Here is a 27,305-nt window from a genome sequence, read left to right as displayed (position 1 = left end):
TCATAGAATCTATGGAGGGCTCCTGAAGGAAATGTAATAACACATTTGGGATAACATCTTGCCTCTGTTAAAAGGGTGACCTTGGGAAAATCACTTAACTTTTGGGATTTAGCTTTTCTCATTTGTAGGATTAGAAGATTGGAAGAGATGGTCTCCAAAATCTTTCCCAAAATAATATGATCCATTGCTTAAAATAAAATTATATATATCTATCTCATATATGTGTCATCTCATCAGTATGTATAGGAGCCTGCACCAAAATGTGAGGATTCTACCTCCCCATTTCATACCCTTGTCTTGTCTGTGTGTATGTGTTTGGTGTGTGTGTGTATGTGTGTGTGTGTATACCTCAAAACAGATCCTCATTGATGCCTGAAATTTCACCATTAGTATTTACTTTCTTTGGTTTTTAGGCACTGAACACTGACAGTCTTCTCTTTGAGTTCTGGCTTTCAAATATAAATACCTCCTGGGAGGGATAGTATATTCAGAGAATACCAACTCAAACTGAATGAGTTTGTCAAATGTTCTTTTTCACAATTGAAGAGACCTAGGGAAAATGAAATCACTGACTTGGAGGTAGGGGAGGAGGAAGTTAGTGGGAACCTTAGATGTAGGAACAGTAAAGACAAAGGCTAACTTCCTCACAATTTATCCAAGGTCTGACCACATTATTATCCTGCTTTATTCCAAACACTGATAACTTGGATAAGTGGAAATTTGATAGAATGATATGGTGGGCTAAATCATGAACTGTGGTGCTAAGTACTGCTGGGATTTGGCCTTACATTTTTATGTTAAAGTTTTTTTAGGGCACAGACAATATCATTCATCAATGTTTAGCACATAATAATAAAAAATGCTTAATGAAAAAACAAAAAAAATTCTGATATAGTTCTGCATGCCAATCCTCTTTGCTACAGGAAAGGCTGAGACCAGTGGGTTTTTTGAGCTCAGGAGTTCTATGGGTTATATTGATTAGATTTCTGTACTAAGGTCAGCATTAATATCATGAACTCCCAAGAAAGGATAGGAATGGGGGAGGGGTTCCAGAGAGCATAAGGGGGGGCAGTCCCTGGCAAGAATAGCTGATAAAATCTGCCATGCTGATCTGAAGTGGGATGGGCCTTTGAGCAGTATTCTTACCTGGATGAAAAAAGGTTCACTCTTAAAAATACTTTCATTTAAAAAGAAAATAAGTGAAAATAATGAATGGCTTTAGATTCTAGAATAACTCTGGGCAGGTGATTCAGTAATTAGTGTCACTTACTCGAGCTCTTCCTGATTCCCTGATTAGTGATCAGCCCATCTTTCTGCAATTACTTTGATTTACTCTAGATAAGTTTTGTATTCATTTACTGGAGTTTCTTTGTCTCCTCCTCTTTCTCTCTTTCCCCACACCCATAACAAAATAGATTTTGCTTTGTCTCCGCACTTCTAGTGCCTAGCACTGGAATAATTTAAAAAAAAAGTTTGTTGTTTGAATTGAACTGAACTAATTCTGAACTAAATTTAACTAAAAGGTAAAGTTATGAACATTGACCTGATTTTCAAAGTTGTTTTGAGGATTCTGAGTAACTGAAGAGACGTTGTTATCTTTACCATTTTCAATGAGGAATAATCAGAAAACTCAAGTCAACAAATGTTTTTAAACTGACAAATTTATAAATTATGTTTCTGTTTAATATCAATTCCCAAAGCTATGCATTAATTCTGTCTTGATCATAGCTCTTAGCACCTCTAAAGTGTTGAGTAAGCTTGTGAAATTCACATATACTTGTGAGATCCAAACATTAGTTCATTTATTAATGACCATGAAAGGCCTGTAATCAAATCACAAGTTGTTACATCCACAAATACCCAGTACAAGCTTATGTTAAATATAAAAGCATTACTCCTGGTTTTACTATTTATCTTTCTTTATCTACTGACCCCTCTACCAGGGGAAGGGCCAAAAAAATTAGAAGATAGGCAAACATGCAAGTGGAAGAATGCCCATTGCCAGCTATTCATGGGATTTAGAACTAGAAGGGAATTTACAGAGTTGCCATTTTATAGATGATGAAACTAAGCCCAGAGAGGTAAAGTGATTTGCCCAAAGTCATATCTTTCTCTAAATCCAGTATTTTTCTCCATTAGCTTACTTTATTTTAGCATGAAAATGTTACAAAAAATGTCTAATGAGGAAAAAGAGGAACTATTATGAAGAAACAAGAGATTAAAAGTCAAACTAGATTGGTAGCAAGTAGATTTCAGAGAGCCAAACTCTCAGGAACTGGTTAAATGGAACACCAAAGTACAAGACCAGAGCTTCCTAACTGACCAGGTCAGTTAGGATATGTTGTTTAGTTGTTTTGTAGTAGTGTTTTATTTTTTGTGACCCCCATCTGGGATTTTCTTGGCAAAAATATTGGAGCAGTTTGTCATTTCCTTCTCCAGTTCATTGTGCTGATGAGGAAACTGAGGTGAACAGGATAACACAGCTATTAAATGTCTGAGGCAGATTTGAACTCAGGAAGAGGAGGCTTCTTAACTATGGTTTGGATTGGGAGTCAGCATTAGAACTAGAGGTGAAATGTAGGGAGAGATAATGGGGAGTCAACTGTGTTCCCAAAGCTCCAATATTTACAGGAACTATCCTCTGAGCAATGTGGTAGCTAGGTCAGGATTGAGCATTATGCCCCTTCTTAACATACATATATATATATATATATATATATATATATATATATATATATATATATATGTATGTATATATATATATATTCCCCTTTTCCCTTTCTATTTAAAATATCTGGTAGTGATCACTTTGAGCAAAATACAATTTGAGTATATAGTATGCTATCCCAAAACTGTCTAGATCTAGACAGTTTTGCCAGGACAGCCCTTAGTTGTCCCAAAAAGTGGAGATGACAGACTCCCACCCCTACCTTGGTCCCAGCTCATCCTCGCTCCTCCAGACAAAGTCTCCAAACTTCTCATAATGAGAATTGTAATGATGCTGGACACGGAAAAGCATGGAGGCTGACACTTCCATCAGGGTATTGTAAGCTGTCTGTTGCTCCTTGCCACTGGTGTAGCCATTGTAGAGATTGTAGATTTTGTCAGCTATCTCTGAAAAGAAGGCAAAACAGGTAGATTTATAAGGGAACTGTGGGAAGTGGAGCTGAGCAGAAAGGTTCCTTCAAAGACATAAAACAGTGAAGATAACCCCAACAAAACTCAGTGACCAGAGGGATTCAAATAAATAAACTAAACTTTTGGTAAAGCAAAGCATACATTGTATAATGACTTTGATCAACTTCTTTGCAGAGGTTACATCTGGATATTTGGAAAATGTTGATTTCTGAATATTTTTAGGTTTTAGGAAATGTTTATCAACCTCATATCTACTTAAGAGACAACTAGAGCACCAGAACTGAGGTCAGGAAGACTCGTCTTTGTGAGTCAGATACTTATTAGCTAAGCAAATCACTATTTGTTTCAGTTTCCTCATCTATAAAATGAACTGGAGAATCAAATTGCTAATCACTCTAATATCTTTGTCAAGAAAATTCTAAATGCGCTCATGAAGAATTGGACATGACTGAAAAACAACTCAACAATATATCTACTTAAGATGGGCAATCTGGGGGGTGGCTAGATGGCGTAGTGGATAAAGCACCAGCCTTGGAGTCAGGAGTACCTGGGTTCAAATCCCGTCTCAGACACTTAATAATTACCTAGCTGTGTGGCTTTGCACTTAACCCCATTTGCCTTGCAAAAAAAAAATCTAAAATAAAAAAAAGATGAGCAATCTGCCATTACCAAATATCAAATATATCTTATTTGAGACAACAACTATGTAAGACAAATAGGTCCTGCTGTTATTGTTATGTTAATTTTATTGATGAGGAAACTAGTGCTCATGAAATATGTCCTAGATACTAACTAGATGTTTGGTCAAGTGGTAGGTGTTAGAGGGATACAAATGCAAAGAATGAAATTAGGAACAGTAGTAAATAAAGAATGATTTGCTTCATATTATCAGTATAAAAAGTCAGGACTTCCTGACTCCAGCTCTAGCCTCCTAACCTCTAAACCATACTCCTCAGCAATCCTCTTTGTCTTCTCAGACCATGAACTGATTCCCTTTGGAAGAGGAAAGACTGAAGTCATAGAGTAATATATTTTCAAGGAACTAGGTATTCTGCTCAGCACCTACCCTCAGCTTTGTTGTCATCTACCAGAGGGCAAGCTGTCCTCAGGGTAACAGTGCTCAACTCTGAGTGTCGGCCTCTTGTATCCACAGCATAGAGAGTAAACCTAAAAGAAAACCAGGTATGAGTTAGCTGTGATATACTTATCACTTACATTCTAGGTGACATGTGAGGGAGAAAAATTCTGTTATAGACATCTATATATCTAACTTGAATTATTCTCCTGAACTCCTGTGCCATCAACCAAATGACTGTGGCATATATCCATCTAGATTTCCCATAGGCCTCTCAAACTCATGTCCAGAAAAGAAGTCTGTGGCCTGCAAATTGATGCCATCCCCAAGCTTCTTAATTTGTGTGGATGGCACTGCATTTCTTCTTGTTGCTCAGGATTACAATCTAGGAGCTTCTTTGATTCTGCTTGTTCCCTCAATTTCCATTTCAGTGGCTAATAATCATGTCATTTTAAATCTCTTTCTCCACTCCTACAATCTCTATGCTTTTTTCAGACCCTCATAACCTCTTGCTTTGACTATTACAGTAGTTTCCTCATTAGATTCTTGGTTTCTAGTATCCAACCCCTCAATCTAGCATCTCCAGAGAAACTGATATTGTAAAACATATGTTTTCATGTAACACCCTCAATTAAAAAATTGTAAAAGCTTCTTTTGCTTCTAGGATGATATGCAGACATCTTATCATGGTATATAAATTTCTTTTACAAATTGAGTTCCTACCTCTCTTCCCAGTCTGATTTCTACTACTTCCTTCTTATACTCTCTGTTGCACTGACACTAGATTATGCTGTTTCCTGAAATATGACATTTGGTCTTTGGACCTTTGCACAAGTGAATTCTCATAATTAGGAATCTATCTCCTTTAACCTCCTTAAACTTCTTTCACAGTATGGGTCAGTTGACTTCATTTCATGAAGTCTTTCCTGATCCTCATTGTTAATACACTCTCTCCTCTTATAATTACTATGTCTTCTGCATAACAATCCCCATTGGAATGTAATCTCTTTGAGCACTCTATAATTGAGAGACTGTCATTTTTGTCATGATATTGTGAGAATTTTGCACATAGTACACACAATCATTTTTTGGTCAAATTAAGTTTAATGAAACTTAATGACACCTCAAATCAGTATCATTTTACCTCTGATTGTTGCCTTTTCAAATCACGCTAGGAAAAAAAGAACAAACAAAAAACAAATTACCACTGCAACAAAACCACTATGTAGAAGAGTTGACAATGGTTCTCTAATAATATTTAAAGTATTAATTTAGGTATTTTTATTTTGGCCTTCAAAATCCTTTACAATCTGTTCTTATTTTTTTTTTTTAGGTTTTATTTTTTGTAAGGCAAACAAGGTTAGGTGGCTTGCCCAAGGCCACACAGCTAGGTAATTATTAAATGTCTGAGACCGGATTTGAACCCAGGTACTCCTGACTCCAGGGTCAGTGCTTTATCCACTACACCACCTAGCTGCCCCTAATCCTTTACAATCTGGAGGCAATTAGGTAATGCAATTGAGGGAGGATTGGACCTCGAGTCAGGAAGACCTGAATTCAAATCCAGTTTCAAACACTCACTAACCCTGTGGCCCTGGAAGCAAGTCATTTAAATTCTGTCACCATCAAAATGGGAATTATAATAGAATTTTCCTTCTAGGATTCTTGTGAGGCTTAAATAAAATAATATTTTTTAAAAATGTAGTATATAAATTGGCATATAATAGGTATTTAAGAAATGCTTGTTCCATTTCCTATCCTTCTCAAACTCACTTAGCCTACCTTCATCTCTCACATGAACAATATACACCATCTAGATTAGTATAATTATGAACAGAATATATAATAGGTATGTCCTTTAAAAAAAGCTAATTTCCCTTTCTACAGCTCTCTAAACAATTCTTCTTTTATCTAAATCCTTGAAAACCTAGCTAATATGTCATATTATTCATTGTTGTTCTTGTTGTTCAGTTATTTTCAACTCTTTATGATCTATGGACATATTGTATGTGGGGGTTTTTCTTGACAAAGATAAAGGGGTGGTTTGCCTTTTTCTTCTCTGGTGGATCAAGGCCAACAGAGATTAAGTGACTTGCTTAGGTTCAAACAGCCAATAAGTGTTTGATATGAGATTTGAAGATAGGTCTTCCAGGATCCAGGCCTAGCACTCCATACACTGAGTTATCTAGCTGTCTATATCATCCAAAGACTCATCAAATCTGTTGGAAAGGACTTTAGACATCATATAATCCAATCCCTCACTTAGGAAGAATCCCCTCTACAGCATTCTATTAAAATGGAAAACCCTTATGAGGAGTTCTTTCATTCTTTGGATCTGTATCCCTACTGCCGGTCACAGGACTGAACAAATAGTGCATGCTTGATAAATATTCATTCATTGATAAGAGTCAGTCCTATATTTGAGGACCTCAAGTGATGTGGAACTCATTCTCTGTCTCTCTCTCCCTACTTTACTTTGGGGCAGCTCTCATTTTTAGAAAATGTTATTTTCTTAAATTGAGATAAAATATACCTGTCAAATTCCACCTGACACTCCTGGCTCTGATATGGATGACTGAGGAGAAAAAAATCCATCATCTCTTCTACATACCAGGCATTCAAAAACTTAAATTAAAGTTATCTTTTATATTGTCTGTAGTTCCCTCACATCTTCTCTTTACCAGAAGTATCCTTGGATTCTTCTTCTCTTCCTTGTATAAGATAACCTCTAGTCCCCTCATCAGGATGCTTGCCTTCCTCTAGAAGTTTTATAGTCTTTTCTAAATGCTCACTTTCTCAGGTGAAATGGGACCATTTAGTGTCTATATAAATTAATACTTAAAAACATAAGATTTAAGACAAAGCAAAAAATTCTTCAGAGGTCATCTAATCCAATCTCCTTATTTTATACCTCCAAAAACTGGGGTTCAGGCAGATTCATTATCTTGTGAGGGTTGAAATCCACAAAGTTCCAAATTAGTCATCTTCCCTTTATATTACATTGCCCGAATAAGCCACATTGCCTCCTAAATGCCTTATGGCAACTTTCATATTTTTGTACCCTAATTTTAATGTTTGTATGTAGATACAAACATAAAATGATATATTAAAATTATATTAATATATTAAAATTAATATTATATATATTATGTCTTGTCTGGATGCATCCTAAAAGCAAGATGGTCTTATAGTTTTTGTTATCCTCAAATCTCTCAGACTAATATCTTTTCCAATAATATGAATGTTAATTGAATGAATAAAATGGATTTTGTCAATGAATGGAAGTAACATTGTGGGTCATTTCAATATTATATAAGGAAGAACTTCTTTAAAATAAAAGAGCTCTCTCCTGACAGTGGAATAAACTTCTTTCTAAAATCCCAAGGTTCTTGTTACTATTGCTATTCAAGCAGAGGATACAAGAGCACATGACAGGGATCTTTTAGAGAAGATCAGTGCTTTGGATTAGTATGGACCAAGATGATTTCCAAAATATTTCTTAACTCTCTGACTTGTGTGTCTTTGGACAAGCTTTTTTTTCTCAGAACTTTAGTTTGTTCATCTCTAAAGTTATAGAACAATATTAGCAGGTCATTCTAAATCCTATTATCTTATGATCCCAGTGCCAGTTTGACAGTGCTACAGGAATTCCTGAAGGGCTTGAGGTGCCTAGTTTGACAATCACAGCAAGAACAACAATCTTTGGATTTATAAGTGACTTGCAAAAGCATCAACAATGTAACTGCTGGCAGTTCAAATAGATTCACATGCTTTTAATTTCATCTTGGTGCTATGCCCTTAGCTTCAATATATTACATGCTCCATGTAATGCAGGGTTATTTACTTACCTGTAAGTTAAGAGAAATCAGTAGAGTTACTAAAGAAAACACAATTATGGAGCAAAATTAAGACAGAACAATAAGCCTGAGCTCTCCCCCAAATCCTTCAAAATTCCTATAAATAATGATAAATCAAATTCTAGAGTGATAGGACCTACAAAAAAGATGGAGGGAAATAATTTTCCAGTCCAAGCTAACTTAGCTTAGCAGAAAAACCAATGTGAAAGAGAAGCAGGCCATATAAACCAACCTCCAGAAAACCATGAACAGGGATTGGAGGTGACTGATTCAGTGGCAGCAGTAGCAATTTCCAGTCTTCTCAACCCACAGATGTTAAAGGGATTGGACAATGGGTCATAAGGAGATTTAGAGAAGTCCCTTTGCTGGCATGCAAAGTTATAATTACTAACTCTTTATTTCCCTCTATGCTATTTTCCCTCTGTTTGTATTTTTTCCCTTTTTTTCCCTTTATCAATGTTACCACTGTGTTGTTTCTAAATATCGCCACCTTCAGTGTGTTTGCCCTCCTCTATCAACCCCCCTCCCCTTTCTTTCCCCTTTTCCCTTTTCCCCTTTTTATCCCCCTTCCCATCCCCCTCCCTTTTTCCCTTTTAATACTTGAAAGGTAAGATAAGTTTCTTAACTTATCTGAGTGTAAGTTAACTCTAAGCCAAGTCTGAATAAATGAAGATTCAAGTAGTTCTAACCTCCTCCTTTCTTCCCCTCTATTGCAATAGGTCTTTTGTACCACTTAATATAATGTGATTTACCCCATTCAGTCTCCTCCATCCTCCTGTATTTTTACTGTCCCCCTTTTAAAGGAGGTATTGTTTTTAAATCATTCTATTCTAGTCACAGAAAAGTTATGAGTGTCCATCACTTCTGGCTAAGTATATTCTCTCTAATGGAGTTACAAATCTTGAGAGTTATTAGAGTCTTTCTCCCAGGTAGGGATATTGTCAGTTTCATCTTATTGGATAGCAATCTCAGGGAAAAGTCATGAATGTCCATCACTTCTGGCTAAACATATTCTCTCTAGTAGAGTTACAATTCTCAAGAGTTATGAGAATCTTTCTCCTAAGTGTGGATATAGCCATTTTCATCTTATTGGATAGCAGATTTTTTCTTTATGCCCCACCTTTTTAACCTTTTCATATGTCTCTTGAGCCTCCTGTTTGATGTCCAGATTTTCTATTTAGCTCTGGTCTTTTCATCAGGAAATGTTGGAAGTCTCCCAGTTCATTGAATGTCCATCTTTTCCCCTGGAAGAGAAGTTTCAGCTTTGCCAGACAGTAGATTCTTGGCTACATTCCAAGCTTCTTTGCTCTTCTGAATATTTCATTCCAGGCCTTTCAATTCCTTAATGTTGATGCAGCCAGGTCCTGTGTAATCCTTATTGTGAGTCCTTGGTATTTAAATTGTTTGTTTCTGGATGCTTGCAAGATTTTCTCTTTTCTCTGACAGTTATGGAATTTGGCTACAACATTTCTTGCTGTTTTCATTTTAGCATCTCTTTCTGGAGGGGATCTATGTATTCTTTCAATAACTATTCAACTGGTTCCATGATATCAGGGCAGTTTTCCATCACTAAATCCTGTAATATTAAGTACAGGCTTTTTTTTTCTCTTCAATGTTTTCAGGAAGTCATACAATTCTCAGGTTGTCCCTTCTTGATTGATTCTCAAGGTCAGTGGTTTTGTTGATAAGATATCTTACATTTTCTTCTAGTTTTTCAATCTTTTGGTTTTATTTAACAGAATCTTGCTGTCTTGTGAAGTCATTAGTTTCCACAGATTCCATTCTTTTTTTAATAGAAGAATTTTCTTCATTTACCTTTTGCAACTCCTTTTTCAGTTGGTCAATTCTACTTTTGAAGTTTTCCATTTGCCCAAGATTTGAGAGAATTACTTTCTTTTTTGGCATTTGCCCAATTGAGGATCTGAGAGAATTTTTCTCGTTTTGCATTTGTCCAATTGCATTTTCCAATGTTTTGTTTTCTTGTTGCAAGATATTAATTTTGTCTTGCAATGTGTTAATTTTCTCTTGAGTTTCTTTTCCCAATGTTTCCAATTGATTTTTAAACTCCTTCCTGATTTCTTCAAGGAAGTCTTTCTGGACTGGAGACCAATTCATCTCCTCAGAAGTGCTAGATCTGTCTGGGTTAGAATATGATCCTTCTAAATATTTCTCCATGGGTCACCCTTTTCACTGTTTTTTTTTCATTTTTCTAAGATCTTGTGTTGGGGAGGGGCTAGCTCTCAGAGGTTTGCTTTTGAAGATCTTAAGAGGCTTTGTTCACTTGGTTTAGTAATTCCAAAGGCTGCCCAGTAGGGGTGCTGGTTGCTTTCTCTGGAGTGATTGAAGCCTTCTCCCTATCCTGGAGGGAGTAAGCAGAGTCTGAGCTGACCTTAAACAGTGGGCTGGAAGTCAATCTCTCTTTCAGTTAAGTGTGCTCCTTAGTCCACACCTATACCTAAGGGGATGGGGGGGGGGTGCAGGGTGGCTACCATTTATTCTTGGAAGAATAATCCAAAAGTATGGAGCTCAGGTCTTGTACCTCCCTGGAAGATTTATAGGTGTGCATACCTCCCCTCCCTCTGGCCAAAGATTTCATGGCTAAAGTTGGTTCTTCATCTGCCTCTCACCAAAGTCTCTTGAGACTAATGCCTCTCAACCCTGCTGCTGTCCCTGTGCTGACACTCTGGTCTCCTCTCCCAGTTCATCCATGTTCCCCTGAGACAGAACTTATTGTTAGGTGTTCATCTCCTAGTTTCTTTTTCTGGGTTTTGTTGATTGAGTTTCTGTAGGAGGTTTCTTTGATGTTATTTTTGAAGGGAGACAGAGAGTACTTAATGCAGTGCCTGTCTTCTCTCCACCATCTTGACCAGAAGTCTGCTCTGAGTCATTTCTAATGAGCATGAAGGCTCATTCATTCTCCCTCACCTTCCCCTTTCTTCTCCATTGCAAAAACTTTTTCATGCTTCTTTTATGTGAAATATCTTAACCCATTCTACCCCTCCTTTCCCTTTCTTCCAGTATATTCCTTTCTCGCCCATCAGTTCCATTTTTACAGTATATTATACCTTCATAGTCCACTCCCTCCTGCACCTTATTTATAGAAGCTCCTTCTAATTGCCCTAATAAATAAGAAGGTTCATATGAGTTATCAGTACCATCTTCCCATATAGGAATACAAGCAGTTCAGCATCATTAAGTCCCTCATAATTTGCCCTTCCTGTCCACACTCTCTATGCTTCACCTGAGTACTGCAACTTTAAGAGCAAACTTTCTGTTAAGTTCTGGTCATTTCTTTTTTTTTTTTTGCAAGGCAAATGGTGTTAAGTGGCTTGCCCAAGGCCACACAGCTAGGTTACTATTAAGTGTATGACACCGGATTTGAACTCAGGTACTCCTGACTCCAGGGCCAGTGCTTTATCTACTGTGCCACCTAGCTGCCCCGAGTTCTAGTCATTTTGACAGGAAAAACTGAAAGTCACCTATTTATGTTTTTGGTTTTTTTAGTTTTTGCAAGGCAATGGGGTTAAATGGCTTGTCCAAGGCCACACAGTTAGCTAATTATTAAGTGTCTGAGGTCAGATTTGAACTCAGGTACTCCTAACTCCAGGGCTGGTGCTCTATCTACTGCACTACCCAGCTGCCCTGAAAGTCACCTATTTAATAGAAAGCTCATCTTTTCCCCTGAAAGAGGATGGTGAGTTTTGCTGGGTAGTTGATTCTCAGTTATAATCCAAGCTCTTTTGACTTCTAGGATATCATATTCCAAATCTTATGAACCCTTAATATAGATACTGCCAAATCTAGTATAATCTATACTGTAGCTTCATGATATTGGAATTGTTTATTTCTGACTGCTTGTAATATTTTCTCTTTGATGGGAGATCTGTAATTTGGTTATAATAATCCTGGGAGTTTTTATTTTGGAATCTCAGGAGATGATTGGTGGATTTTCTTGATTTCTATTTTGTCCTCTGCTTCTAGGATGTCATGGCAATTTTGCTGGAGAATTTCTTTAAAAATTATGTTGAGGATCCTTTTTTTTCTGGTTATGATTTTCAGGTAGCCCAGGAATTTGTAAATCATCTCTTCTGGATCTGTTTTGCAGATCAATTGTTGTTTCAATGAGATATTTCACATTTTCTTCTAGTTTTTCATTCTTTTGGTTTTAATTTTATTGTTTCTTGATTTCTCACAAAGTCATCAGCTTCCCTTAGCTCATTCTACATTTGAAGGAATTAGGTTTTTCTTCAGGGAGCTCTTTTATCTCCTTTTCCATCTGGTCAATTCTATCTTTTAAGGCATTCTTCTACTCATTGTCCATTTTGGACTGCTTTTTTTCCATTTGACCTAAATTAGTTTTTAAGATGTTATTCTCTCTCTCTCTCTCTCTCTCTCTCTCTCTCTCTCTCTCTCTCTCTTCTTTTTTGATGTTTGCAAAGCAATGGGGTCAAGTGACTTGTCCAAGATCACACAGCTTATTAAATGTCTGGGGCTGGATTTGAGCTCAGGTCCTCCTGACTCAGGGCCAGTGCTCTATCCTTGCACCACTTAGATGCCCCAAAATGTTATTTTCTTCAGTATGTTTTTCTGTTTCCTTCACCAAGCTACTCTTGGTTTTCATAATTTTCTCTCATCACTCTAATTTCTCTTCCCAATTTTTTTCTCCCTCACTTGATTTTCAAAATCCTTTTTTTGAGCTCTTCCATAGCCTGAGACCAATTCATATTTTTCTTGGAGGCTTTAGATACAGAAGCTTTAACTTTGTCATCTTCTGAGTGTATTTTTTGATCCTCTGTGGGACCAAAGAAATTGTCTATGATCAGATTCTTTTTCTTGTTGTTTGCTCATTTCCCCAGCCTATGACTTGATTTTTACTCTGTTAAAGTGGAGCTCTGCTTTCAGGGTAGAGGATGCACTTTTCCAGAATTTTGAGGGTTTTTATAGACTGTTGATTTGGCCTTTGCACTGGTCTGTGGATGACCATAAGCACTCCCCTCTGCCCTGGAACTATGAGGAGGGTCCCTGCTCCATTAGGGCAGTATGAGGTCCCAGACCTCAACCCAGATCTGAGTATGGGCAAAGCAGTAGAATTCTGTCCCAGAGATAGCAGAGTCTTTGTCAACCCTTTAACCATCTGTGGACTGAGTACTCTGGGAAGCAGCTGCTAGGTGGCTCCACAGGCTTGCTTCTGATTCCCTGGGCCAGGATTTGCATTGAGGCCTGCATTATTAGCCTGGGCTTTATATTCACTCTGGTGTGGCAAAGTTTTCCTGCTGACCTTCCAAGTTATCTTTGATGATCCCTGGACTAAGAAGTCTGAAAACTGCTGCTGCCACAGACTCAGGTACACCCCAGGGACTTAGGTGCCCCATGGTTTGCTCCTGGATGGCTATAGCTGGTTTGTTCCAGTGACCAATGGGGTCCAGGCTTCACTGCGGCCTTTTCTAGCCCTGCGACCCTTTCTTCCCTGGTATAACAGACCCTTTCTATGGATCTTCCAAGTTGTCATGGGCTGGAAAATTGTTTCATTCAGTTTTTCTATGGGTTTCACCACTTGAGAATTTGGTTAGAGTCAAAATTTAAAGGCATTTGGAGTGGTCAGGAGGAGAGCTTCTAGAATTTCCTGCCTTCACTCCACCATTTTGACTCCACTTAAAACCCTTGAAGTTTGGTAGAGTTCCCCCTTCATTTAGGAAGCACAGTCCCATTTTAGCAGAGTTAAACATCAAGAAATAGAACAGAAAATGAGCAAACAAACAAAAATTCTGACTGTAGTAAATTGCCATGGTGAAAAGGAAGTTGAAAACACACACTCAGAAGAAGATAGTAAAGTCATATCCTGGCATCCAAAGTCTCAAAGAAAAATATGAATTGGTCTTTGGCAATGGATAACCTCAAAAAAGATTAAAAAAAAAAAGTAATAACAAAAGAGAAAAATGGGAAGAGAATAAGATTGATGCATCAACAGTTTGGTAAAGGAGGCATTAAAAATATTAAAGGAAAGAACACCTTAAAAAAATAGAAGAGGTCAAATAATAAAAGAGACACAAAAATCCAGTGAAGAGAAGAATGCAGAACTGACCAAATGGGAAAAGATATACAAAAATTCACTGAAGAGAATAACTCCTTAAAAATATAATTGGCCACATGGAAAAGGAGATACAAAAGCTCGCTGAAGAAAATAATGACTTAAAAATTAGAATTGAGCAAATGGAAACTAATGACTTTATGAAGAATAAAATCAAACAAAAGAATGAAAAAAATAGATGATAATTTGAAATCTCTCATTGGAAAACCAAATGACATGGAAAATAGATTCAGGAGAGAGAGTTTAAGAATTATTAGACTAGGCATGGCTAGGTGGTACAGTGGATAGAGCACTGGTCCTGGCGTGAGTTCAAATCTGGCCTCAGACACTTAATAATTACCTAGATGTGTGGCCTTGGGCAAGCCACTAACCCCATTGCCTTGCAAAAAAACCTAAAATAAATTATTAGACTATCTAAAAGTCATGATCAAAAAGAGATTATAAAAATCATCTTTCAAGAAATTATCAAGGAAAATTACATTGATATTTTAGAACCAGAGGGAAATATAGAAATTGAAAATATCTGGAAATCAACTCCTGAAATAGATTCCCAAAATGAAAAGTTACAGGGATATTATAGTCAAATTACAGATTTTCCAGATTAAGAAGAAAGTACTGCAAGCAAGCAAAAAGAAACAATTCAGGTATTGTGGAGCCACGGTAATGATAATACAAGATTTAGTAGCTTCTATTTTCTACATAAGAGGATTGAAGCACTAGGAACATGATATTCCACAGGCCAAAGGAGCTAGAATTACAACCCTGAATCACCAACCCAGCATAACTGAATTTAATTCTTCAAGGGGAAAAATGAATATTAAATGAAATAGAGAACTTTCAAGCATTTCTGATGAAAAGATCAGAATTGAATAGAAAGTTTTCCTTTCAAATACAAAATGCAAAAAAGCATAAAAAAGGTAAAACAGGAAAGAGAAATCAAAAGTATTTGATAAAGTCAAATTGTTTATACCCCCCACATGGGAAAAAATTATATTTTCTATTTCTCTCCCCAAAACTTCCTCATTGTTAGAGCTATTAGAAAGAATATTCATTGAAAGAAGAGTTGTGAGTGTAATGTGATGCTATGATTATCTAAAAAAATAAAATTAAAAAAAAGATGAGAAAGAAGAATGGACTGGGAGAAAAGAGAAAGGAAAGGTAGAATGGGATATAATATCCTGATATAAAAAGAGGCCTGAAAGAGTGGAGGGGAAAAAACAGGGGAAGCAAGGAGGGGAGCACATGAACCTTACTCTTATCAGAATTGGTTCAAAGAGGAAATAGTATACACACTTGAGTGTATAAATCTATCTTACCATATAAGAAAGTAGGAAGGGAAGAGGATAACAGAATGGGAGAGTGAGTGATAGAAGAGAGGGCAATTTGAAGGAGGTAAAAATCAGAAGCATAACACTTATTAGAATGGGCATGTTAAAAGAAGAGAGAGTAGGATAACTAAGGGAAAAGTAGGATGAAGGGTAATACATAGATGGTAATCATTATTATGAAAAAATTTAAATAATGAATGAAGAAGTAAATGAATAAAGACTCATGTCTTAAACAGAGAAAATAGTCAAATTTATGGAAATAAGAGTTATTTCTCAATCAATAAATGGTCAAAGAATATTGGTAATTTATGTATCTATATTTAGAAAATTTTCCTAAATCACTTTTGTTGAGAGAAATGCAAATAAAAACAACTCTGTACTACTACCTTACACTTGTCAGATTGACTAATATTACAGAAAAGGAAAATGGCAAATGTTGGAAGGGATATGAAAAATTAAAACATTAATGTAGTATTGGTAAAGTTTTGTGATTCAGTCATTCTGGAGAACAATTTGGAACTATGCCCAAAGGGTTATAAAACCAAGCATACCCTTTGACCAAGCAATATCATTACTAGGTCTGTATCTCAAAGAATAAAAAACAAAAAGTACCTATGTGTACAAAAATATTTATAGCATCACTTTTAGAAGTGGCAAAGAATTAGAAATTGAGGGAATATACATGAATTGAGGAATTACTGAACAAATTATCATATATGATTGCTGTGAAATACTATTGTGTTTTAAGAAATGATGAAAAGGGGGGCAGCTAGGTGGTGCAGTAGATAGAGCACTGGCCCTGGAGTCAGGAGTACTTGAGTTCAAATCCAGCCTCAGACACTTAATGTGTGGCCTTGGGTAAGCTACTTAACCCCATTGCCTTGCAAACAGCCTAAAAAGTAAAGAAATGATGAACAGGATGCTCTCAGAAATACATGGAAAGACTTACCTAAGGGATAATTGAGAAGGCAGGAATTTAGAACTCAAAATATGAAAAAAAATGTTAAAATTGTATTTACCTGTAATTGGGGGAAAATATTGAATAAGATTAAAAAACACAATTATTTCCTTCAAACTACTGATTCTGGCACCATGCACTTAACCACATCACAAATGCCCATTAACAGTAGTACCAACTTTAGTTCTTCCAATGTCAAAGAATTGAATTGGAGGTTCTGGGTGGGCATACTTAATGGGAAGTACATCCATTCCCAGTTCTAAAATAACCATGTTTGGTCGAGGCAGGGCAGTGGGGATGACTTAATTAATCTTGAATTTTTGAAGGAAAAAATAGGGATGTTAAAGGAAAGGGAAGGGGGAAATAGTTTAAAAATGAAAAAACAAGGTTATTGATGGAGAAGAGTTGATGTCCAAACCTATATGGAAGAGGAGATAAAGTCTGAACTAGATGAAACAAGTCAAGATCACATTGGGAGGTCTGAACTACAAACTGTTCAAGTCTCCACATGTTTTGGCTTATTTGAGAGGAGGCTTTCATTCTTCTCTTATTACTAACATTTTTCCAACTTGTCTATTGGGTAAAGATGCAAGGACCATTTGAACATGAACTCACTATGAAAGAACAGGGTGTTCGTCATAGGGAAACCATTGTCTCTAACTTCAGATCCATCACAGAACTCAATGAGCACTTAAAAAATGAAGTGTTCTCAAATGAATTGTAATTTAAAGAGAATGAAATACTCAAGCCTGACAGACATTTTAAAATTTGGAAGAAAAACTTTGGACTATATTTAAATCTGTCTATAAAAGTGACTATATATCTGTAATTATATGCAAGTACAGTGTATATGGCTGTAATATAGTGGAAAGAACAGTAAACCTGGAACTAGAAAGACTGAATTCAAATTCCATTTCTATCACTTACCATCTGAATGAACTTGGTGTTTCCATTTCACTTCTATAAAATGGGATTGTTTGTTCTATAAGCAGCAACATGTTAGATAAACCTGAACTATCAATGTCGTCATTAATATTATGCAACTAGAAGTTACAAAAAGGTCATAAGATCATAGATTTATAGTTGGAAGGGAACAAAGAGCTTGTTTAGTCTAGTGGTATCAAATTCAAATTGAAATAGGGACAAGGTGGGGAGGAACTAAACTCCCAAGTATACTAAATATAAAGAACCTTGTAGGATGCATACTGTCTTAAAAATAAATAATAACATTATCTTTGTTCTGTTGCATTTTTATTTTGTTAGAATAGTCCCCAACCCATTTTAGAGATGCAACTTTGACCCAGAGCAATTAAGTGATTTATCCAAAATGCCCCAGGAAGGAAGCAGCAGAATCAAGATGAGAACAGAGGCTCTCTGACTCCAAATATAGTATTCTCTCCAGCATATTGCACTGATAATCTGGATATTGTTTGAATTGACTTCTCCCTGATAATAAATATTGATCTCTCATAAGCCATTTAGTCTCCTCTTGAGATTAATAACTTTTAAACTGCCATCTGTACATCAAGGCATCAAATGAAATAATATATGTGAAAGTACTTTGAAATATGTAACTTTCTATACATGTGTATGCCATTGTTCAGCAGACTCTATGTACACAAATCCTGATGTGCAAAACAGATGCATTGTGTTTGGCTTTGCAGGCTAACTTGTCACTTTACAAAAAACAACTCCCAAAACAACTTCAGTAATAGCATCCCCTGGAGCAGTCACAATAGGACACTTGATTCACGTTCTTCAGGAATACTGTAAATACTGAGGTCAATCTATAAAATTCATAAGTATACCAATCAATATGTACTATAATGCATTGTGGAAAACATGAAGATGAATCAAATATAATCCCATACCTCAACAAGTTAGCAGTGCAGTGGGAGGCAGGAGAGTGTATGTTGGCTCCACTGATATTTGTAAATATATTTGGAAACATGTGATTCTCTATTTGTGAATAAAGGAAAAAGTTGGAGATCAGTGAGCATGTAAAAATGTGTACACAAGTTATTTCTTTTCTTTTCCCTGATTTGTATGGAAGGTTGTCTTGGGATGATTTCTGTCTTGATTCTTCAATGCAAGTGAGAATAAATGTATGTATGTATGTATGTATGTATGTGTGTGTGTTGGGATGTAGCAGCACTAATAATTCACTTTTATGTAGTTTACAAAATATTTTATACATTGTTGCACTTGACCTGTTCAATTATTCAATGATGTAGGGAGGTTGCACAGGCATTTTTGTCTTCATTTTTCAGAAGTGAAACTGAAAAGTCATGTTGACTTGCCCAAGGTTGCAAGTTTAATAGGGATTCAAACCCAGGTCCTCTGACACAAAATTAGATATACTTAAATTTTTTTTGATTAATTTTATTTTCAATTAGCCACCTTTCCTGCCATGACCCCCTTTAGACAGAGAATGAGAGAAAAACAAAACCCATGCTAAAAACATACACAGGTAAGTAAAATAAAATTTTCAGATTGGGAATTTTTAAAGGAAAAACACTGTGCATGTGTATGTCTCATTCTATACTCCAAGTCTCTCATCTCTTTATCAGGAAATAGATAGCATGTTCATCATTAGTCTTCTGGTAGGTCATTACACTAATCAGTGCTCTTAATTCTTTCAAACTTGTCTTTTGCAATATTTTGGTTAATGAAATTGTTCTATTGATTCTAATTATTTCATTCTCATAAGTTCATACAAATCTTCCTATGTTTCTCTGAAACCACTTTTTTAACACAAAGGAACTCTATCATATTCATTTCTCAGAGCTCTTTTAGTCATTTTCTAATGAATTAGGTTCTAATTGTTCTAGACTTCCAAATGAACTTTAAATATATTTGTACTTTCTTAATTAGAGTTTATTTTGCTTAGGATTGATCTCTTCCTTAAACTATCCTCTCTGTAATTTCCTTTTTTTCTCTTCTTTCTGTTTCTTTGTTGAATGAAATGTTTTTCTATACCTAACTGTACCTCTGATATTTTCTCCTTTAACTAGCTCACTTTTGAGAGTAAGGAACAAGTCTCAATCATCCCATACCTCCAAACTGTTTTCTCCATATTTGCAGTCTTCTATTTGTATACTGTAATTGTGTGAAGTAATTTTCTCTAGTTTTCCTTCCATTCTCATCCCTTTCTCCCCAGTGTATTCCTTTTATTCTCCTTTTCCATTCTGTTTAAAAGATTATTGATCATAACAGAATGGTTCACAAGTTTTCCTTCAAGATTCCTGATGATGATAGGGTTTAGAGGGGACACAGTCATGTCCCTATTTTAGAATAACCTTAGTCATTTTTTCATTGTCCATGTTTTTTTTTTTTAGATTTCTCTTAATTCTTGTGTAAAATCTCAACATTTCTGCTCAGCTTTGGCCTTTTAATTAAAAATACTTACTTTCTTTCATTGAAGGTCCAATTTCCCTTCATCCCCTGTATCATTATGCTCATTTTTGCTAGTTAAGGTATCCTTGGCTATAAACCTCTATCCTTGTCTTTCTCAGATATTGTATTCCAAGCTTGCTGTTTCTTTATGGTGGAGGTTGTATGTGATTGCATTCCTTGGTTCTTGAATTCTTTTATTCTTGCTGCTTACAGAAGCTTCAGATTGGGTATAATTTTCCTGGGAATTTTCAAATTAGATTTTTTTTCAGGTAACCAGTAGATTATATTTTCAGTTTGTTTATAGAGATCTGGGCAGTTTTCTTTTTCTATGTCTACAATAGAATGCCTAACTCCCCTCCCCTTTCATACTATTTTTTGACTTTCAAATAGTCTAATGATTTTTTTCTTCTCAATCTTTTGTCCAGGTCAAGGTTTCTGTTTTTGTTTTTGTTTTTGTTTTTTTTTTACATTTTCTGTTTTTTCCATTCCCTAGTTTATCTTAATTTTCCTTGTTGTCTGGTGGAATGTCATCTATTGTCATCTATTGAATCAATTCTAATTTTCATGAGTCTGTTGCTAATGCCTTTGTTGTTAATTTCAGTTCCAACTCTTTCTTCCATATTTCTCCTTTCTTTTCCAGTTTTTTTCCCTCATGCTTTCTCATTCCACTGAGCAAAATATTTCAAATTCTCAAGAATTCAGTTTTTAAATTCTTCAGAATCTCATTCTAACCAATCTTTTCAAGCTCATTTTACATTACTCTTCTTTTAGAATGCAACCAAATTGGTCTTTTCTCTGTTTCTCAGACGTTCCACTCCATCTCCTATCTCAATGACTTTATACTAGCTGCTCCTTATTTCTGGAACACTCCCTCATCAATTTTGCCTCAGAGAATCCCTCTCTTTTTTTCAAGACAAGGCTCAAGAATTATCTTCAATATAAGACATTTTCTGTTCCTCCTTACTGCTAGGACCCTCCCTCCAAAAAATCTTCTTGCATAAAACTAATTTGAATATGTTCTCTTTAAAATTAAATATATATATATATATATATATATATATATATATTCAAATCCATTCTTTTTGTCATATAGGAATTCTTTGTACTTAAATCCTCAACTCCCAGAATAGTGACTAGAACATAGTACAGTTGAGGCTTAATCAATTACTTGATTATTTGAGTCTCCATTTTCTCACCATTGGAAACAATGATAATACTATGCAGGCATCTAACCCAGAGGATTGCTGTTAAGCCTAAATGAGATGATGTAAAAATGAAGTACTTGAACTTTAAAAGCATTATATCATTTCTAAGAGTTCATATTTATTTTAACTTTTTAAAGGAGCTAATGATGCTGAACTTCCAATATTCCACTTGTTGAAGGGAAGGTTTTTAAGAAATATGAATTCTTATTATCACCAGATTTACAGGATAGGACCTGAGTTCTTTCTATTTTACAAAGGAGGAAACAGAACATGAGAGGCTTAATACCTTTCCCCAAAGCCCTTTCCTCAATCAAACTTCCCTTTGAACACAATCCTTCCAGTCATCTGGGTTTGTAGCTTGGGTGTTATGCTCTCACCATGGCATCTTCCTACACAAATAATTAATTTCTAAATGTTATTGTTTTTTTCTCTACAATGTTTCTCAAGTATGTTCCCTTCTCTCCATTCTCAGAGCCACAAAAGCAGTTCAGACCCTAATCATTTCTAAACTGGTCTCTTTCAATAACCTTTTTTTTAGTTTTTGCAAGGTAAATAGGGTTAAGTGGCTTGCCCAAGGCCACACAGCTAGGTAATTATTAAGTATCTGAGACCAGATTTGAACCCAGGTACTCCTGACTCCAAGGCTGGTGCTTTATCCACTACGCCACCTAGCTGCCCCTTTCAGTAACCTTTTAATGGGTTTCCCTGCCTCAAGTATCTTCCCTACTCCAATCCATCTTCTATAGAGCTGCCAATATGATATTCCTAGAGTGCAGTTCTGACTATGTCACATCCCCTACATCATACATTTTAGTGGTTAACTCTCTATGGCCCCTAGCATCAAATATAAATTCTTCTGATTGACTTTTAAATTTCTCACAACCTGTTCTCAACCTCGCTTTCTGGCCTTGAAAATTATTCATTGTGTGGCCCTTCTCAGTTACCACATTCAGTCAAACTGTTCTTTCCTAATCCTATACAGGATATTCTATGTCTCATCCTCCATTTTCCCTTCCCCCTCCCCATATCTGTAATGTACTTTCTACTTAACCCTATATAGCTTTTTAGGATCTCTTAAGTCTTTTAGATAAATACATATGCATATGTCATCTAGATTGATAGGATACAAGTTCCTTAAGGTCAAGGACTCTTATTTTTGTCTTTGTGTCTCTGGTTCCTAGAATAGACCCTGGTATAAAATAAGTTTATAATAAGTGCTCAATTCATGCTTATCAGTTCATAGAGTTAAGTTACTTGCTCAGTTACACAAGTGTCACAGTTGGAATTTACACCTAAATTTACACCCAGTTCTTTACTATGCCCTCTTGTCCTTTATAGGATCAGAGATATAGAAGTGAAAGAGACTTTAGAAGTCATTGAATACACTTGTCCCCCCCCCCCCCCCCGCACCATTTTACATATGAGGAAACCAGGAGCCATTAAAGACTTGTTCAAGGTCATATATATAGGTGGTAGCAGATATCACTTATCAGAATTCTGGATCCTGTTGTTGAAAAGAAGGTGATTGTATGATTTTTTTTTGACCCCTGATGTCCATTACCCTCTGCTCTGTGTGTGTGTGTATATGTCTGTGTCTGTGTCTCTGTGTGTGTGTGTGTGTGTGTATGTGTGAGAGAGAGAGAGAGAGAGAGAGAGAGAGAGCAGTGACAAATTCTTTGTACCAAGAACTGAGCTGCCAAGAGTGCATGACCATTTCAAACAAGAAAAAAGTTCAGTTGTTTTTTGTTTTTTTTTTCTTTAAAAGAAAATAAAAAAGAAAATCAACCCATCCACAGAAGCCACAGGAATGTGTTTCTAGTTTATTGCTTGATATCAACTCCAAGATCTGTTGTAATTAAGAAAATTAGCACCAACTTCTCATCTATGCTCTGCATACAGAATAACAAACAATAGGAAGAGAGCATTCTTGGCTCAGAATGGAATTTGTAGTTGCTTTTGTTAGTGGGCTGATTGGCCATGCCCTGTCTTGTGTTTATAGTGCCCTTGCCAAAGAGGCTGAAGGCCCTGTAACCAGAGCCACCCAACATTCTTCCTCGTGGTGAGACCCTGCTGAAGGGGCCCGGTGAGGGTCCCTTGGGACCACCTCCCACCCGCCACGTGTTGGTACCACAAGAATTTCAGCTACGGTTGCCTGTTCCTTTTTGACCCTTGAGAGCACAGTCAGAAGGGGGTGGGGGTGTGGAGAGGAGTTGGGCTGCTTAGAAGGCATTGCTTACATAGAAGTTTGTCCCATGGGGAAACAGCAAAGGGGCAAATCCTCTTCAGTTCACTCTTTTGGGCAGGCCTGTCACATTCCCTGCTCCTCATGCTGGAAAAATGCCCCCTGTTTATTTTTCCCACAGGACTGAGAGGCCTTCAACTAGGGGATTTTGGCCCTAGGGTTTTCCCACGATGTTGAGAAAAAATGCTGCAGCCAACCTAATCATCTTAACCCCATAGTTTTCAATATATGAATATTTCCAAAATCATCAGCCAGCAGGTATTAGGCCTGTGCTAAGAGATGTGGAATGGACGGAAAGTTAAGATAAGGAGTCCTTGAGAACTGGAAGTGAAGGGAAAATTGCACAATATGGGGGTTAGGCGTAGGCAGCAGGGAGTGTAAGAACCAGAGGGTATTCGAGAAATCTGAGTTTCAATTTTATTTTGTCCTTTTTGACATCAAGTCACTCACATCACTTTTTTGGAGCTCATTTTTCATATCTGTAAAGTGAGTGTTTTAGAGTAAACACAACTTCAGAGTATAGTTATAGGATTCCCAGATTTGGAGTCTGAAGATCTTGTATCAAGTCCTATATGAGATATGGGGAAAATAACTAAACTTTTTACTGTCCAACTTATTCATCTTAAAATAAAGACATTGACCTTATAACACTTCCTTCCAGCTTTAAATCTTACAAACTGATCTTCATTAAGCTAGATCCTGAGTAGAAATTTCCTTCATATACTCATAAATCAGTTAATAAATATTTATTAAGGATCTGCTATATACCTGGGACTGTAGTAAGTACTAAGGATACAAAGAAATAGTCCCTTCCCTTAAGAAGCTCACAGTCTAATGGTGTAGAAAACATGAAAAAAAAACAGTGTACAAACAAAATTATAAATGAGAAATAATTAAGAAGGAAGCTACTAGAACTGAGAGGGAATGGAAAAGGCTTCTTGCAGAAGGTGAAATTTTAATTGGGAGATCAGGGAAGCAAGGAGACAAAGATGAGGACAGAGAGCACTCCATGAATTTGGAATAGAGTAGAAAAAATATAGTGTCTTCTCTGAAGAAAAAAGCAAGGAGAAGAGTGTCACTATCAAAGATCCAGTGTTGGAGTATAAGTGCTCAAGGACTTATTCAGTGCTTTGTGGATCAAAGTATCAAAAATTATACTAAAGAAAGAAAAAAAATAACAAAATTAATCTGAAAGGACAAAATTTCAAGAATATCAAGGGGATTAATGAAAAAAAAATGCAAAGGAATGTGGTCTAGTCATACCAGATCTAAAATATTATCATAAAATAGCAAATATCAAAACTTTTTGATACAGACTAAGAAATAAAAGTGGTGGATCAATGGGAAGGATTAGGTATATAAGATACAGTAGTAAATAACTGTAGTAAATCTAAAGACTCTAGTTTCTGAGATAAGACTCAGAATTAGACAAAAACTGCTGGAAAAACTAGAAAATAGTATGGTAGAAATTAGACATGGAATAACATTCACACTATATATCAATATAAAGGCAAAAGGGGTACATGATGCCAAAATAAAGGATGATATCATAAGCAAATACAGAGAGAGAAAAAAATAGTTTACCTGCCAAATCTTTGGAGAAGAGAGGACTTTCTGACAAAATAAGAGACAGAGAACATTATGGAAAGCAAAATGGATAATTCTGATAATATTAAATTTAAAAAGGTTTTGTACAAACAAAGCCAATGTAACCAAGATGAGAAGGAAATCAAGCTGGGGAAAAAATTTATATCTATTGTTACTGATAAAGGCCTCATTTCTCAAATATATAGGGAACTGAGTCAAATTTATAAGACTGAAATTCATTTTTTGATAAATGATCAAAGGATAGGAACAAGAAGTTTACAGATGAAGAAATTAAAACTTTCTGTATTCAGATTAAAAAATGTTCTAGAGGTGGCTAGGTGGCATAGTAGATAAGGCATGGGCCCTTGAGTCAGGAGTATCTGGGTTCAAAGCCAGTCTCAGACACTTAATAATTACCTAGCTGTGTGGCTTTGGGCAAGCCACTTAACCCTGTTTGCCTTGCAAATCCTAAAAAAAATGTTCTAAATTACTATTGATTAGAGAAACACAAATTAAAACAACTTTGAAGTTGGCTAATATGACAGAAAATGAAAATTATAAATGTTGAAGAAGATGTGGGAAAATTAGAATATTAATGAATTTTTTGTAGAGTTGTGAACTGATTAAGCCTTTCTGGAGAGGAATTTAGAAGTATGCTCAAAGGCCTATAAAGCTGTGCTTATCCTTTGATCCATCAATACCACTACTAACCACACCACCACTATATCCCAAAGAGATCATTTGAAAAGGGAAAATGAACACCATGCACAAAAATATTTATTGCAGTTCTTTTGTTGTGGCAAACAATTGGAATTTGAGGGATTGCCCATCCACTGAGTTATAACTGAACAAGTTGTGGTTTATGAATATAATGGAATACTATTGTGCTATAAGAAATGATGAGCAGGTGAATTTCAGAAAAACCTGGAAAGATTCATATGAACTGATGCTGAGTGAAGTGAGCAGAACCTGGAGAAGATTGTATAATGATCAATATGATCAGCAATACAATTATCCAAGATAATTCTAAAAGGCTTAAGTCAGAAAATTATATCTATATCCAAAGATAGAACTATGGAGTCTGAATGCAGATTGAAGTCTATTTTTTCATTTTATTGTTTTTATTCATATTTTCCCCTTTTGTTCTGATTCTTCTTTCACAACATGACTAATGGAGAAATATGATTAATGTGATTGTACCTATATAACCTAAATCAAATTGATTATTGTCTTTGGGAAAGGGGAGGGCAAGGATGGTGGAAGAAAATTTTGCAACTCAAAATCTTATAAAAATAAATGTTGAGGAATTTCTGGTTGAAATGGTAGAGAGAAATCAAGAACTTTGTTAAGCTCACCTGGGTTTCCCTCAAAAATAACATTTATCAAGCCTCTTAACAGATTTTGGAGTAACATAACCTGCAAAAAAGAAAGTGGAATATCTTACAGCAAGGTCTGTCAGGGGGAGGCAGGGGTGGGGGTAATGGTGGAGGGCATGGGTGTGCCCAGGGCAGAAAACAGAGACCCACAACAGCAGCAGTGGGACAAGGCAGGAACCAACTACAAATCCATACTGTGGGAGTGAAGGATTTTACAGTTCAGGATGCATAGAAGGGGGACTGGGAGAGCTCCAGCAGACTGGAAGACTCCCATTCAGGTGTCCAGGACCTCCATTCAGCCACTGTGGCGGGTCTGGATAGCCTGAACTGAACAGTGAATCCCTGGCATTCCCAGCCAGGATGGCCTTGTGTTCATGTGCAAACAACCCAGTGAAAGCCCCAGGTGTTCTCACCTTTCTCAGTGGTCCAGGGATTTAGTCCTGATAGTCCAAAGAGAGAGCCTTGGGTTGCTTTCAGCCTGGAGGGCCTAGTCCAATGATGGGGCTTCAAGTATAGACAGCTTAGAGACAACCCTAGCCATTCCCAGCATTCCCAATGATACAGGGAATGGTGGCTGACATCCCCAGTACTGACAGTCCAGAAAGAGAACCTCTTGCATTCCTTACTGGACAGTTCATTGAGTAATCCCCTGGGGTTCTTATTATTGATGGCCCCAGGACAATAACCAAGACTCTAAAGAGTTCTCAACAACAAAGGTATAAAAATAAGCTCCTCCCCCAACACAACATTTGTGGGATAGGTAAAAAAATCCCAAGTTAAATAAGAAAGGCCAGAAAAATGCAGTCTATTGAAGGTTACCTTAGAGGCAAGAATGGACAAAACACTAGCTCAGAACAGAAGGGCAGAAGGAGGTGCTACATGTAAAGCTTCAGAGGATAATATGAGTTGGTCTCCAGCTCAGAAAGGATTTTAAAAATCAATTAGAAAAATTGGGAAAAGAAATGTAATAGAAAATTAACATCTTATAACAAAAATGATAGAAAACAAATCCATTAAAAATACAATTGGTGGGGGGCAGCTAGGTGGCATAGTGG

The 27,305-nt window shown here is 36.3% G+C and overlaps 1 protein-coding gene across 3 annotated transcripts in view; it reads right to left on the bottom strand.

Moving 5' to 3' along the window:
- ASTN2 (astrotactin 2) overlaps positions 1 to 27,305 on the bottom strand; it is a 1,297,121-nt gene that overhangs the window by 32,170 nt on the left and 1,237,646 nt on the right. For all 3 annotated transcript variants that reach the window (XM_074211727.1, XM_074211725.1, XM_074211726.1), the window contains 2 exons: positions 4,205 to 4,305; positions 2,931 to 3,114 (listed from right to left, as the gene is read on the bottom strand). In XM_074211727.1, the coding sequence (XP_074067828.1) occupies positions 2,931 to 3,114; positions 4,205 to 4,305 (285 nt within the window). The remainder of the gene's footprint in view (positions 1 to 2,930; positions 3,115 to 4,204; positions 4,306 to 27,305) is intronic.

Source organism: Macrotis lagotis, chromosome 1, assembly GCF_037893015.1.
Source record: "Macrotis lagotis isolate mMagLag1 chromosome 1, bilby.v1.9.chrom.fasta, whole genome shotgun sequence".
In the NCBI taxonomy this organism is placed as follows: Eukaryota; Metazoa; Chordata; class Mammalia; order Peramelemorphia; family Peramelidae; genus Macrotis; species Macrotis lagotis.
This window is presented reverse-complemented; position numbering and strand designations above follow the sequence as displayed.